At 42.7% G+C, this 12161-nt stretch overlaps 1 protein-coding gene across 1 annotated transcript; it reads left to right on the forward strand.

Annotated features, from left to right (window-relative positions):
* The first annotated feature begins 442 nt into the window (after positions 1-442).
* Positions 443-9094, forward strand: pfdn6 (prefoldin subunit 6). The gene is made up of 4 exons (XM_084331638.1): positions 443-629; positions 836-906; positions 1002-1126; positions 8785-9094. Exons 1-4 carry the CDS (start codon positions 566-568, stop codon positions 8903-8905), a joined length of 381 nt encoding a protein of 126 aa, XP_084187764.1. The 5' UTR covers positions 443-565; the 3' UTR covers positions 8906-9094.
* Positions 9095-12161: the final 3067 nt, after the last annotated feature.

Genomic DNA, 12161 nt, shown 5'->3' on the forward strand with positions numbered 1-12161 from the left:
AGCATATTGTGAACAAAAAAAGACACGCATCACGGCTAAATTTGTTTTTATTGTGATTGTTATACTGTTTAGGTGAATTACTTTGAAAACCGTAGTAGACAAAAAATTTAACATTAACCCGCATGAATTGAAAACCTCTGCAGAAGAGGCGAATGCGAAGTTGGAACGCATCATTATGTGCGTTCGAGCTACAAAGCCGGAAACATGAATTATCAGGCTAAAACCTTTTTGACAATGTCTATTACAAGTTGTCTAATATGTACTCTTAAAACAGATAATAATAACAACATGAACTTACAAATGTACTCTTAAAACAGATCATAATAACAACATTAACGTCCATACGATGTGAGTGGCCAACTCGGAATTCCCGACCTCCGAGTTATAACCGAATGTTGCAGTTTGACGAGTATCACGTGACATGATGTTCCACCACTCCTCCCTTTAGCTAGATGCAGCTAGCGACAGCTAAGTGTCCATGCCCCGTCAACTTTAGTCTTTAGATACATAACAATAATTGTTCATTGTTTAATTGGCACATTGCATACGATTTAGACAATTAAACATGGCGGAAGCGATTCAGAAGAAATTGCAATCGGAAGTAGAGAAATATAAACTGATGCAGAAAGGTAAACGCTAGCAAGGCTGGCTAAAAGGCATGGTTTTCATATGGTGTCATGCTGTGGCAAGCTAACTGGCCCGATATGGTCATAGCCTAATCTTGGCTTTTACTTAGTTGCTCTAATGTGAATCATGTTTGCATACCTGCTTTGGCGACATTGTTTGAAATAACTGATGTAATACGAGTTCAATGTGTGCTTGATATGATACACAGACATTAGCAAGAGCATGTCGGCCAGACAGAAGCTGGAGGCGCAGGTGACCGAGAATAATATTGTCAAAGAGGTAAGAGTTTGTCGTCTGACTCGTCTTCACCATTTTGGGTTTTCTCCGATTGTTTGTCTTAATTATTAAATTCATATTGTTTCTTTACTTTTCAGGAGTTGGACCTGCTGCATACTCAAAACACAGTGTATAAACTGATTGGCCCGGTTCTAGTGAAGCAAGACTTGGATGAGGCCAAGGCCACTGTCGCAAAGAGACTAGAGTATATTAATGGAGAGATGTGAGTTCCATGTTAATTTTTTGAATGTGTAAATTACTTGAACACCTGTGTAGACTGAGGAAACATCACTGGTATGCAAGCCAGCACAGTGAGGGGCAGCATGGAGGCAGTTAGTAATACCAACCTCTACTCTGCTCAACTGCATAGAATGAGGTTAGGAGAAATACAGAATATAGACTGTATTAGACCTATATTCTAGAGAATATAGACCTGCCAATCGGACGTGACAAGATATGAAATTACTACTGTTGGCTTTGTTATTACAATACCTTGTTGCATCATTTGTAAAGTGCAATGTTTATAATCCCAGCACTGTTTCCATGATGTCATTTACATAAACAGGGCGACTTCACATCCGACACTAGGCTGGAGCCTTAGTGTCGATTGGATCATACACAGAGAAGGCGGCCAATGGCTTGCGATTGCGTGACCTAGTGTCGGCTATGACATTGGATTATTCACGCCCAATTGGCGAGCATTTGTTTTCTGGCCTATGCTATGGTATTATATAAGGCGTGTTCGAGATGGGATAGGCAGACGCAGATCTGCGCAGGTTTTACTACGGCCTCGCCAAGCGCGTTGCATGACGGTTAGAATGTTGTCCGACTTGCTCTGAAAATCTGACGAGACGAGGCGCGGAACTCTCGCGGGAGCGAGCCACGCACAGCCTTCAGAGCGAGGCGCCACAGTACCTCTCACCCGGCTGCTCCCGGCTGGGAAGCGACTTGCTACGGTCGCGCAAAGCGCCTATTGGCTCAGAAAAGTTGTCAGTCACCAGCCACGTGACAGCCAGGGAGTTATGAGACGTTTGATTGATTGATTGAAAACTTTATTATGTTATGCATTATCATGATAAACTTCAAGCTGTCAGACACATACACACATGCGTCGTCTGTTATGCCTCAATACTGTATATATAATTCTGTTTTGCCTCAATATACACAGTATACATATATATATTGATGCAAAACAGAATTATTCAGCAGCGTGTTGTGTGTGCGTGCGGCCAGGAGCGCGCAACAAGATGGTATACATTATGGTATATGAATAGTATATTCCACTATAGCAGTATATGGTGTGCTGTACATTTGAATCTGATCTAATTTTGCACACGGCCATCGCATTATAATGAGCTGGACAGGTGTGTAATGTGTGTGTGGTGACGTGAAAGCGTATCTGCCATGCAAGACTAGGCGAGAGGCTCTCATGAAATCGGAAGTGTCCGCCTTTTTAACTCCTCCCCCGGCTTCACTCGGCTACTCTCGTCTACTTTTGAGGCGAACCGAAATCCATCTCGAACACGCCTATAGTTATACTAGGTTGAGCCTAGTAGAGGTTTATATTACCAGCTAGGAGGCTTTCTGGTTATTGAGTCCAGCCTGTCACGTTTGATCCCCAAGACGGCTGTGGTCTGTTCTTAACTTGTTAAAGGGGACATGCATTGCTATTCCTTGCACTATTTGGGCAACTTTAAACAATTCCTGTGAGTCTATGGAAGACATCTGTACGTTCCCCCCCCCCCCCTGCTCAGTGAGGAAGGGAACTGGGGGAAGTAGTGTGAGCCTCCCACATGTTACTCTCCCCCAGTCAGAGTCCTCGCTGTCAGGTGAAAAGAAGCGGCTGGCTGACTCCACATGTATCGGAGGGCACATGTGATAGTATCTATAAACCCTCCCTAGACCGGCAAGTGGGGGGCAAATGCGTGCAACGACCAGGAAGGTAGGGAAGGGAATTGGCATAATGACTAAATTGGGATGGGAGAAAAATACAGAAAAAGGGGAAGAAAGGGGCGGCTAGGTGGTGCAGTGGGCAAGGCGCTCACCACCAATGCAGGAGACGCTGGGTTCGAGCCCAGCTCTCCGCATTGCTATCAGCTTGGCTGGTCGTTCATACTAATACAATTGGCAGTATTAGGGGGTGGGAAGCTGGTGGGTGGGGATCGGACGTTGTGGATAGCGACTCCTACAGGTCGGTTGGTGCGCCTGCACAGCAGAATCAGGAAGCGACGGGGGCGGCGTGTCCCTCCCACGCAGACCCCCGCCGCTGAGAGATCGCGCTGTGCAGGTGAAAAGATGCGACGGCTGCTTCCTCGAGTACCGGAGGGGACACGTGATGCAAGGCTTCGTCCACATTGCAGCCGGCCAGTGGGAGGCATGGCCTAACAGCGTTCGAGACAGGGGAGGGTAGAATTGGACGATACGAAATTGGGATGGGAGAAAAATGGGAGAAAACGTAGATCAAAAAAAGAAAAAGGGGGAGGAAAAAGTAGATACAAAAAAAGAAAATATATTAGGCCGGGGCAAAGTCGGGTCATCTACAACGTTTCAATGATGAAGGTTTGGTTACCAACAAGGAAGTAAACTACTGGTGCGTCGACGGGAACCAACGTCCTGAACTTTCCGTTCACTTAAAGGTGCTGTAAGTGGTGTTTTATACATAAGCCGTCACTGATGTAGAGTGTTTGGTCAGTAACTTGGGTCTCCCAGTTCCTGCACTCTGCAGTAAACACAAAATACATGTCCTGGTATCCCGTTCCCACTTTATCCAATCAGGAGAGAGAACTCCACACTTTACTGCAGAGCGAAGGGACTGGGAGACCCATGTTACTGACCAAACAATCTACTGTATATCAGTGATGGCTGTCGGGAGTCTAGAGTTATTATTTTAACATGTAGATAACACATTTTTACAATGAAAAATACCATTTACCTTTTAAGTATAATTCTAATCTCTGGTCGCTGATATCCTATAGATCTTGATCTCTTGCTGGAATTAAAGAGCAAGACAGAATCGTCATGGACATTCCAGTATTGAACACAGGCAGCTGGCTTGATTTATTCATTGCGCATGGGCAAGGCTCAGTGACGCTGCACGTTGGTCTTAGGCCCAGTCCACACGATCACGGGTATTTTTGACACCGAGGTTTTCAAAAAAATAAACCTCTACACACAGGTGGTTTAAAAAAAATAACCTACTCATGGCAACTGAAAAATTGATGTATTATACATGTAGTACAATGCCAAAGCAATAGGTGGCGATGTAGTTCAAACATGAAGGCAATTTTTTTTTTCTTGATCTTTTTCCGTACTTTTTCTCCCATCCCAATGTTAGTCGTTATGCCAATTCCCTTCCTGGTTGTTGCGCTCTTGCCCCCTACTGTCGGTCTGGGGAGGGTGAAGACTATCACATGTCTTCCTCGGATACATGTGGAGTCAACCAACCGCTTCTTTTCACCTGACAGCGAGGACTCTGTTTCCTTCCTTGCTGAGCAGGCGCCCCGACCGACCTGTAGGAGTCGCTGTTTACAACGACCAGGATACATACCCCACCGGCTTCCCACCCGCTAACACTGCCAATTGTGTTAGTATGGACGACCGACCAAGCCGGAGGTACCGCTGACAGCTGGATTCGATTCCAGTGTCTCTGCGGTGTAGGGGTGGACGGTATGGTCTAAAATTTATATCACGGTATAATTTGAAGCATAGACGGTAACGGTATATATCACGGTATCATCGTTTTTGATAAAAAAAATGTTTTTATTTTATATATATATATTTTTTTTATAAAATATATATATTATATAATTAGACTTGTACTGGTATTATCTGCGAGACATCGCCACCACGCAACAAGCTCCACTGTCTGTGTGTACTCTAGTAGCCTCCAGCTACGGCCAGAATTCTCCGGAGCTGCACCTGGACCTATACTCGAGTAGCCTCGAGCAGAGCTATGGCCAGGATTCTCCGGCGCTGCACCTGGACCCTATTGTATTGGTATTATAACGTTAGCAAGCCCTCAGCTCGAATACGCATCGAATCAGTGTTATAAGACATTGATATCATGAGCTATCTGTAGCTACTGCATATATAACGTTAATACAACGCCTCAGTGAATTATTTAGTTCAATGGGACATTTCGTTTTGAACGGTGAACTAACTTGTGTTAACGTGAGCTAACAGGTAGCATACACGTCTCTAGTACTAGACTTTGTGGAGCGTTTGTTGATGTCAGGAGCTATCGGTAGCTGGCCGACTAGATACCGTTCGGTTAGACAATGCCCCATCATGTATTAAACTAAAAGTGAATAGTTGACTGGGTCATTTTGTAACGGTAGCTAAGCTAACGTTAGCTCAGGGAGACGCCGACAGCTCCCGTGTCCCGTCCCACTAGACTACTAGAGTAAACTAGACCCGTGTTTACATGCGTGCGGTAGGGGCTGGCACGCCCACTGCGCGAAGCCTCCTAAATAACTTTTTCCAGTTCGCACATATCTATTATCTATGACTAATTCTATCTATTTTTAGGGGCAAATGCCAGTGAAATAGTCGCGCTGTGGTTACATGACGTCATTGCTATTTTAGAGCTGCACTACCGGTTACACGGTATACTCAAAATCCATACCGTAGAGCAAATTCATACCGTTTATACCGTATACCGTTTATACCGTCCACCCCTACTGCGGTGGTAAGCAGGCGCTTAGTCCGCTGCGCTACCCAGCCGTCACATGAAGGCCATTTCAACCAATCAGAAGGGTTGAACGCGCCACTACGCTATAACGTCCTGTCCACAAAACGGAAACCTGCCATCTTTAAATTGCTCGCTTGAACATAAACATTAGCATTCATTATTTGTTTGCAGCGAGAACAAAGTGCAATAAATAAAAAAGGATACATTCACTGTGTTCTGCCTCATTTGTTGATGAAACAACCAACATCAACACAATTTACCACCAAGAGCGGAGAGTTTAGTCTCACAAAAATGTCACAGATTTTGTTAGCTTACGTGCTAATGTGATTGGGATTTGCCATTATAATAGTTAGCATTGCGGCTAGCGTACATTAGCGTAGTAACGTTACACATGGGAGACTATCTTGCTGGACACAAACATTGTTGATATAGCAGTCTGGTTAATGTTGTTATATCGCTCGCTATTGATTGTACTAGTAACGTTAACGCTAGTAGAATGAATGGATGAAAACTTTATTTAACAGTACAATACGGCTCAATACAAACAATTGTTAACACATTCATGGCCATCTGGATCCGTCTAAAATCACTGTAGACGGCCAGCATTTCTAAACAGACTTGCATAGTCCGTGGGGCTGTTTGTAGAGCTAAATCTATACTTTATAATATTGCTATCTGTCCATTCTCATTGTCAATTGAGACCATAAACCGTCCCTTCAAAATGGCTTAAAGAAATAATTTTTTCATCAATACGTTCTCATTTTATAGCGTCTTGAATATAAGCGTTATAAGGGATTTCGGCTGGGATATTTCCTGTAACGCGAGATACAGGGCTAATAGCTACTAAAGTTAAATCCAATAGCATTTTGGATATACAGAAGCTACAGTTAAAACTCAAACTGCATGTGATCGGTATGATGGTCCACCACGAATGCATGCATGCATTATCGATCGCCATCTGGTAGATCGATATGTCCATTGGCTGATGATATATTCCTTTACTGCATAGTGAATTCGGCGTCGCAAAAGGTATTCCAAGCTACTATGCTGCACATCCAGAATCCAGCTAACTGGAAACTCCATTGAAAGTCAAAAAAAGGGTGCACCGTTCTGCCACAGGGCACACTGCATTATCGAGACAGCGCCCCTAAGAGGATCTGGCCGGTAATGCACTTTTCAGAATTCGACGAGGAGGGTAGATCTGCAGTGCAGCTCGGTGACATCCAGTAGGTTAATACAATGGAATAAAAGCCAAAACAACCTTGCCACGGACATGTCCGTGGTTGGTCCTCAACCGTTGGATTCGAAACACAGATTTATACGTGGCAGGCCCCGAATGTGTTAAGGAGATGCAGACCAGAAAAATACTTTCGTCTTGTTTACATCAGGGACCCCCGATATTGTTTGTTACAATCATTTTCATATAACGCTACTTGCGACAGCTCTGCCATAAACACTGGAAATAATCTCGGTTACTATGTCCACAACTACTGAAACCGGCATGCGCCAAAAACTTCACCCTGGACTCTATTTTAAATGAGCGCGGTTGCAGTGTTCCAAAAACCCGGATGCGTGTGGACCAACAGTGCAACTGCGTACATTAAATCACGGTTACATAAAACCCTGCATTCGTGTGGACAGGGCCTTAGAGGAACACACCAACACGATTGGAAATACGCTTACTGTCTTCTCCAGAGTCGGACAAGAAGATGGATACAAATGTCCTCTCTGTGCATTGAGTAGAAAGCTATCCGGTTGCAAGCTAGTCTAGCTTAGCACAAATGAATGGAAGCGGATACAGACCAGCTAGCTGTTGGCCAAAAACAGCTTTTTTAAGCTAGTGGTCCGTATCCGCTTCCATTCATTGTCTGACTGGAAGACGGTAAGTGCATTTCCCATAATGTTGGCATGTTCCTTTAAGCCCATGATCAGACACTTTTACTCACAATGAACACCAGAACAATAGTCTTCCTTACTATAATTCTGTGTCCCTACCCAATCCCCCCACCTAACCACCTCCAATGTACAGTTTCCCCACCCCACCTACCCAACGTACAGTTTCTATGTCAAATGTATATACCGGTACTCTCTTTTTTAGACTATTTTTGTATCACAAACAGTACTGTATTTGCAAATCTGGTATGTCATAAATGTATAGATGTAGCAGTACTGTATGTCGTGTATGTCATATATGTTATGATGAATTGAAAATGGGGGACCCTGATTTAAACAAGACGAAAGTCTTTCTCTGGTCTGCATCCCCTTAACAATTGTATGTATTGAGCTGTACTGTACCCATTCTGCAATCTGTTAATAAAGTTTTCAATCAATCAATCAGGACTGACACTGCACACACACATATTTGTGTCCTCTGGGGACATTTCTACTAACTACCTTCTTAAAGGTGCACTTAGTAAGCTTTTCAATCATTTGGAATGAGGACCGTATAGACTCTACCCACGTATACGGCTTATGTGGATTAAGCAGGAAATGTAATGTTTGAATTTACACAGGCTGACAATGAGGACCATGTAGACACAACCATACATACTGTTTAGCTTTAGACTAACTAAATAGTATTGTGAATAAAATGTTATGTAACATGTATCCTTGTTATTTAAAGGAACAGTTTACTTAGTTTAAAAAAAACCTGTCATCTGATTTGTCATGTCAATCTATATAAAAGAATTTAACCACATCTGTTTGGAAAGCTGTCATGTTGGGTTTTTGGGCTGTTGAGTTTTTCGGGGATGACAGTGGCTCGGAAGGTAGAGCAGTCTGGTAATCCGGAGGTTCCCGGTTTGATTCCCGCTCCTCCCGGGCAGCGTGTCGAAGTGTCCTTGAGCAAGACACCCCTAATTGCTCTTGATGAGCAGGATGGCACCTTGCATGCATGGTTGCCCCCGCGGTGTGTGAGTGAATGGGTAAAATGTGAGGAACAAATTGTAAAGCACTTTGGATAAAAGCGCTAAATAAATTCAGTCCATTTACCATCCATTTACAGTCGCACGAATTCATGAATTGTGTCGTCATATCACTGACGACTATTGGGGAGGGCGATGAATATATTTTTGTGGCAAACACAGACGGCAAGATCAACATATGGCAATGTATTGGAACATTGTATTGGAGTCTGCTGCTGTTTATGTGAAGGCCTCACTGACATGACGTTGCTTTCTCCCCCATTTCAGTCAACGGTATGAGACTCTCCTGAAGGACATGGAGACGAAGTCTGACCAGCATCGTGAGGTATTGGCGAGCCTGCAGCAAGAGTACCAGAGAGCTCAGGGCCGATCTGCTGGCAAAGTCTGACGGATGATGGATCTCACACACACATGGAAGAAAATCTTCCAACTGAACGGGACTTGGTCTCACTGCACCTTCCTGATGTAGATAACATAATCCTTCACGGAAATATGTTTCTATTTTGCCATTTATTTTCAACAGTGCTTGGCGTTATTGTACTTTTCCTTTGTATCTAATAAACGTTTTTTCATTATTTATGATTAATTATTGTCTCCTCTTTTTTTCCTCCATATATTCCTCTTAACCAGTTATGGAAAACGTCTTCCATGTCATCCTTGGAAGATTTATAAGTAGCCCAGTCACTAATTGATCATTATAATGTTATCTTAGAAGACCACTAAAGGTCAGATAAACCTAAATGAAAAAAGTAACGGTGAATTTCGTCGAGGCGTTTATACAAAAGTTAGCGGTGCGACAAAAACCTATTATACTTACCCCCCACACACACACACAACTGTTTGAATGCATGAAAGACCCCTGCTGGAGCGAAACCTTTGCCCTAATTACAGGGGTAGAAGAGCAGATGTTGACCAGTTAGCGAGCGCGCGCATGAGCAACAGCATTTGCCACAAAGCGTGCGTTCCCGTCCCTCTTATTCCAATGAGTAGAAGAGCGCAGCGGGGCTCCATTGTCATTAATTAGAAAAGAGATCCAGCATCGAAAATGATTCCCCCATCACCCTCCGACTGGGGGCATTAAAGTATAATGCGAGTAAAGAGTGGATGTCCAATAATACTCAAATGTCTTCTAATTATATTTCCAAACGGCATCAATAGTCAACACTCTGGTTGAGGTTGGCTACATTATTTATTATGGAATTGTTTCTATATAATAATCTGATCTACCGTCCTAGAACATTGTCCAAGAATCGTCTGCCCAAAGTTTGCTGCTGTTACTTGATTGTGTAGACAAGTAGGCCAACGTGACAAATATATAGGCCTAAAGACTTGAGCCATTAAAACTGATTTTGCATTACGCATAATTATCCATATATGCCATATTTAATCTATATATTAACACAAGGTCGTTCAGTTGTTATGTAGTCTTGTTGTATTTAACGTCTATATGGCAAAATGTCTAAAACCGCCAGCATCGCACATGATCTGAAGGAACCTGGTGGCACGAGCCTTTTGCCTATAAGGCGCGAGGAGACCCTCGGGTCAGGTGAGAAGTCGTTATTGTACCTCTGACACGTGGCAAGAGGTACTATTGGAAACTCCGACCCCACTATAAATCCATATATGTCTCCCTTTGTATTTCTTGTTTTTTGTTGTTGGTTTTGGGGCTAAGTGTGATCACCGATTGGGCCTATATGTATTATAGTCTATACTAATTGTAATGTCGTGTGTTTTTGTTCATGTCTTTATATAAAACACATGCCGATGAAACTTGTAATAACCTGTTGATATTTGCGCCCGCTGCATTTGCGCGAAAGGAGACCATTGATTTAGCCAATAGATTTCTATAACTGTATGCTAATTCGGCCTCTGCCTGCCATACACTGTGCGTTATTTGGGATTATGAGAGGATTGTGATTTGTGAGAAAGTAAGCACCACTTTGGTTGGACACATAAAGCGGTTGAAGCCAAAATGTGAGGTTTATGTTTCCCCTTCACACGTGCTTGTTGTGGTGGGAACAGGCTACACCTATAGGTTACAGTCTACACTCACACCCACGTCGTCCTCAAACGGGCTGTTGATTATAGGCTCAAATATACAGGCTTAATCCGTGGGGAAATAACCATGGGCCCATTAAAGATTGAGGCTATCCTACTCTCCAGACTAGTATACTAATTTCCGTCTGACTATTGTCTGAAGTGCCCAAATGGAAGTAGATACATCCGCAGTGAATAGCCTAATCCCTGTTCCTCAACTGGTGAATGTGTGCTATAAATTATCCAACCATTTAATCTTCATTGAGAGTTGAGACAGATGCCCCTGATGAAACGGGGATTTTAGGATATCTTAAAAAGCACAAAAGAGCATCCTGTCCAGAGATCACAGCAGCGGGACTAACCCCTCCTTTGATGCAGGGTGTTGTCATAGAAACAACAACACTAAGAGGAATGCAAATAAAATCTCTCAAAATATCCCATATGGAATTACATTTGCTTAAAATCTACCCCCCTTCTTTCTATCTGTGGTCACGTCTAAATTATGTCACAATTATTTCATGAATTATTAATAGGATTTCTTCAAATTCAATGAAAAAGAAATCCCAGTGCTGGATAGGCTATACTCTTTTTGGAGGTGCAGACTTTGAAAGCTATATTGCCAACTATGATATCTTTCTATAGCACACATAGGCCTCAACCATTGCCTTTTGATAATGTGAATAGGAAAATAGTTGAGTACTTTTTGGTTAGCTAAGAGGCAAAACAGTTTACACCGTTTTTTAACCATCTGTGTTAACCAATGTACAAAACATAATTACAGTTCTTCTATTATTATATATCATCATAACTCATCAGAATTATTTTGAGGCACTGTAAACCAAACATAATGCACTAGTGCACATAAGGCTGCCGGTCATGACGGGTGTAATCCTAGAATAATTTAATTGTAAATGCCATTGTCAACAACAAAACAACAATATATTTTCAGCTTTGTATTTAGTATCTCAGGTCAGTTTGTTTGGAAATACAAAACAGAAATTTTGATATTCAGATTTCTCTCCCCAAACTGCCTAGATTTCAGTGCACACATCAACGACTTTCCAGACTGGTTTGATGCAGGAATACACACATCCAGTGTGACACACCCAGGAAACGCCTGGATGCTGGACACTGTGAACAGTGTGTAAATGGTCACTGAAGTGGGTACAGAAATGGCTGTGAATTGCCTAGTGCAGTCTTTACATCAACTGCACTTGACATCAGAAGCAGCAGATGACTCACAATCACCATCTCAATGCACTTGTCCATGTCATCCAGCTGGAAGTATGTGTTAATTGTGCCGTAAGCAATTCCCCATTCTCGTTCAAAAGGTGTGCAAATGTTGGAGCAGCTTAAGTCCAAGTACAAACTGTTAACAAAATGGTGAGGGTTGTGTCTGGTAACGGTTGTTGTTTCAGGAAATGGTTAATTTATTGCAGACCGTAAGAATTACTGTTCAAGCTAATTTGTCTATACATTTCAATAAAATATTAAGCTCAATCTTTTTTTGTACCATGTTTGGTGAAAAAGTGGGTTTTGAGTTGGGATTTGAAGGAATGCAGGGATGTAGCACTACGGATGTTTGGAGTTCCAGAGGGTGGGTATAT

The sequence above is a fragment of the Notolepis coatsorum genome (assembly GCF_963971535.1).
Source record: "Notolepis coatsorum genome assembly, chromosome: 16".
NCBI classification, from domain to species: Eukaryota; Metazoa; Chordata; class Actinopteri; order Aulopiformes; family Paralepididae; genus Notolepis; species Notolepis coatsorum.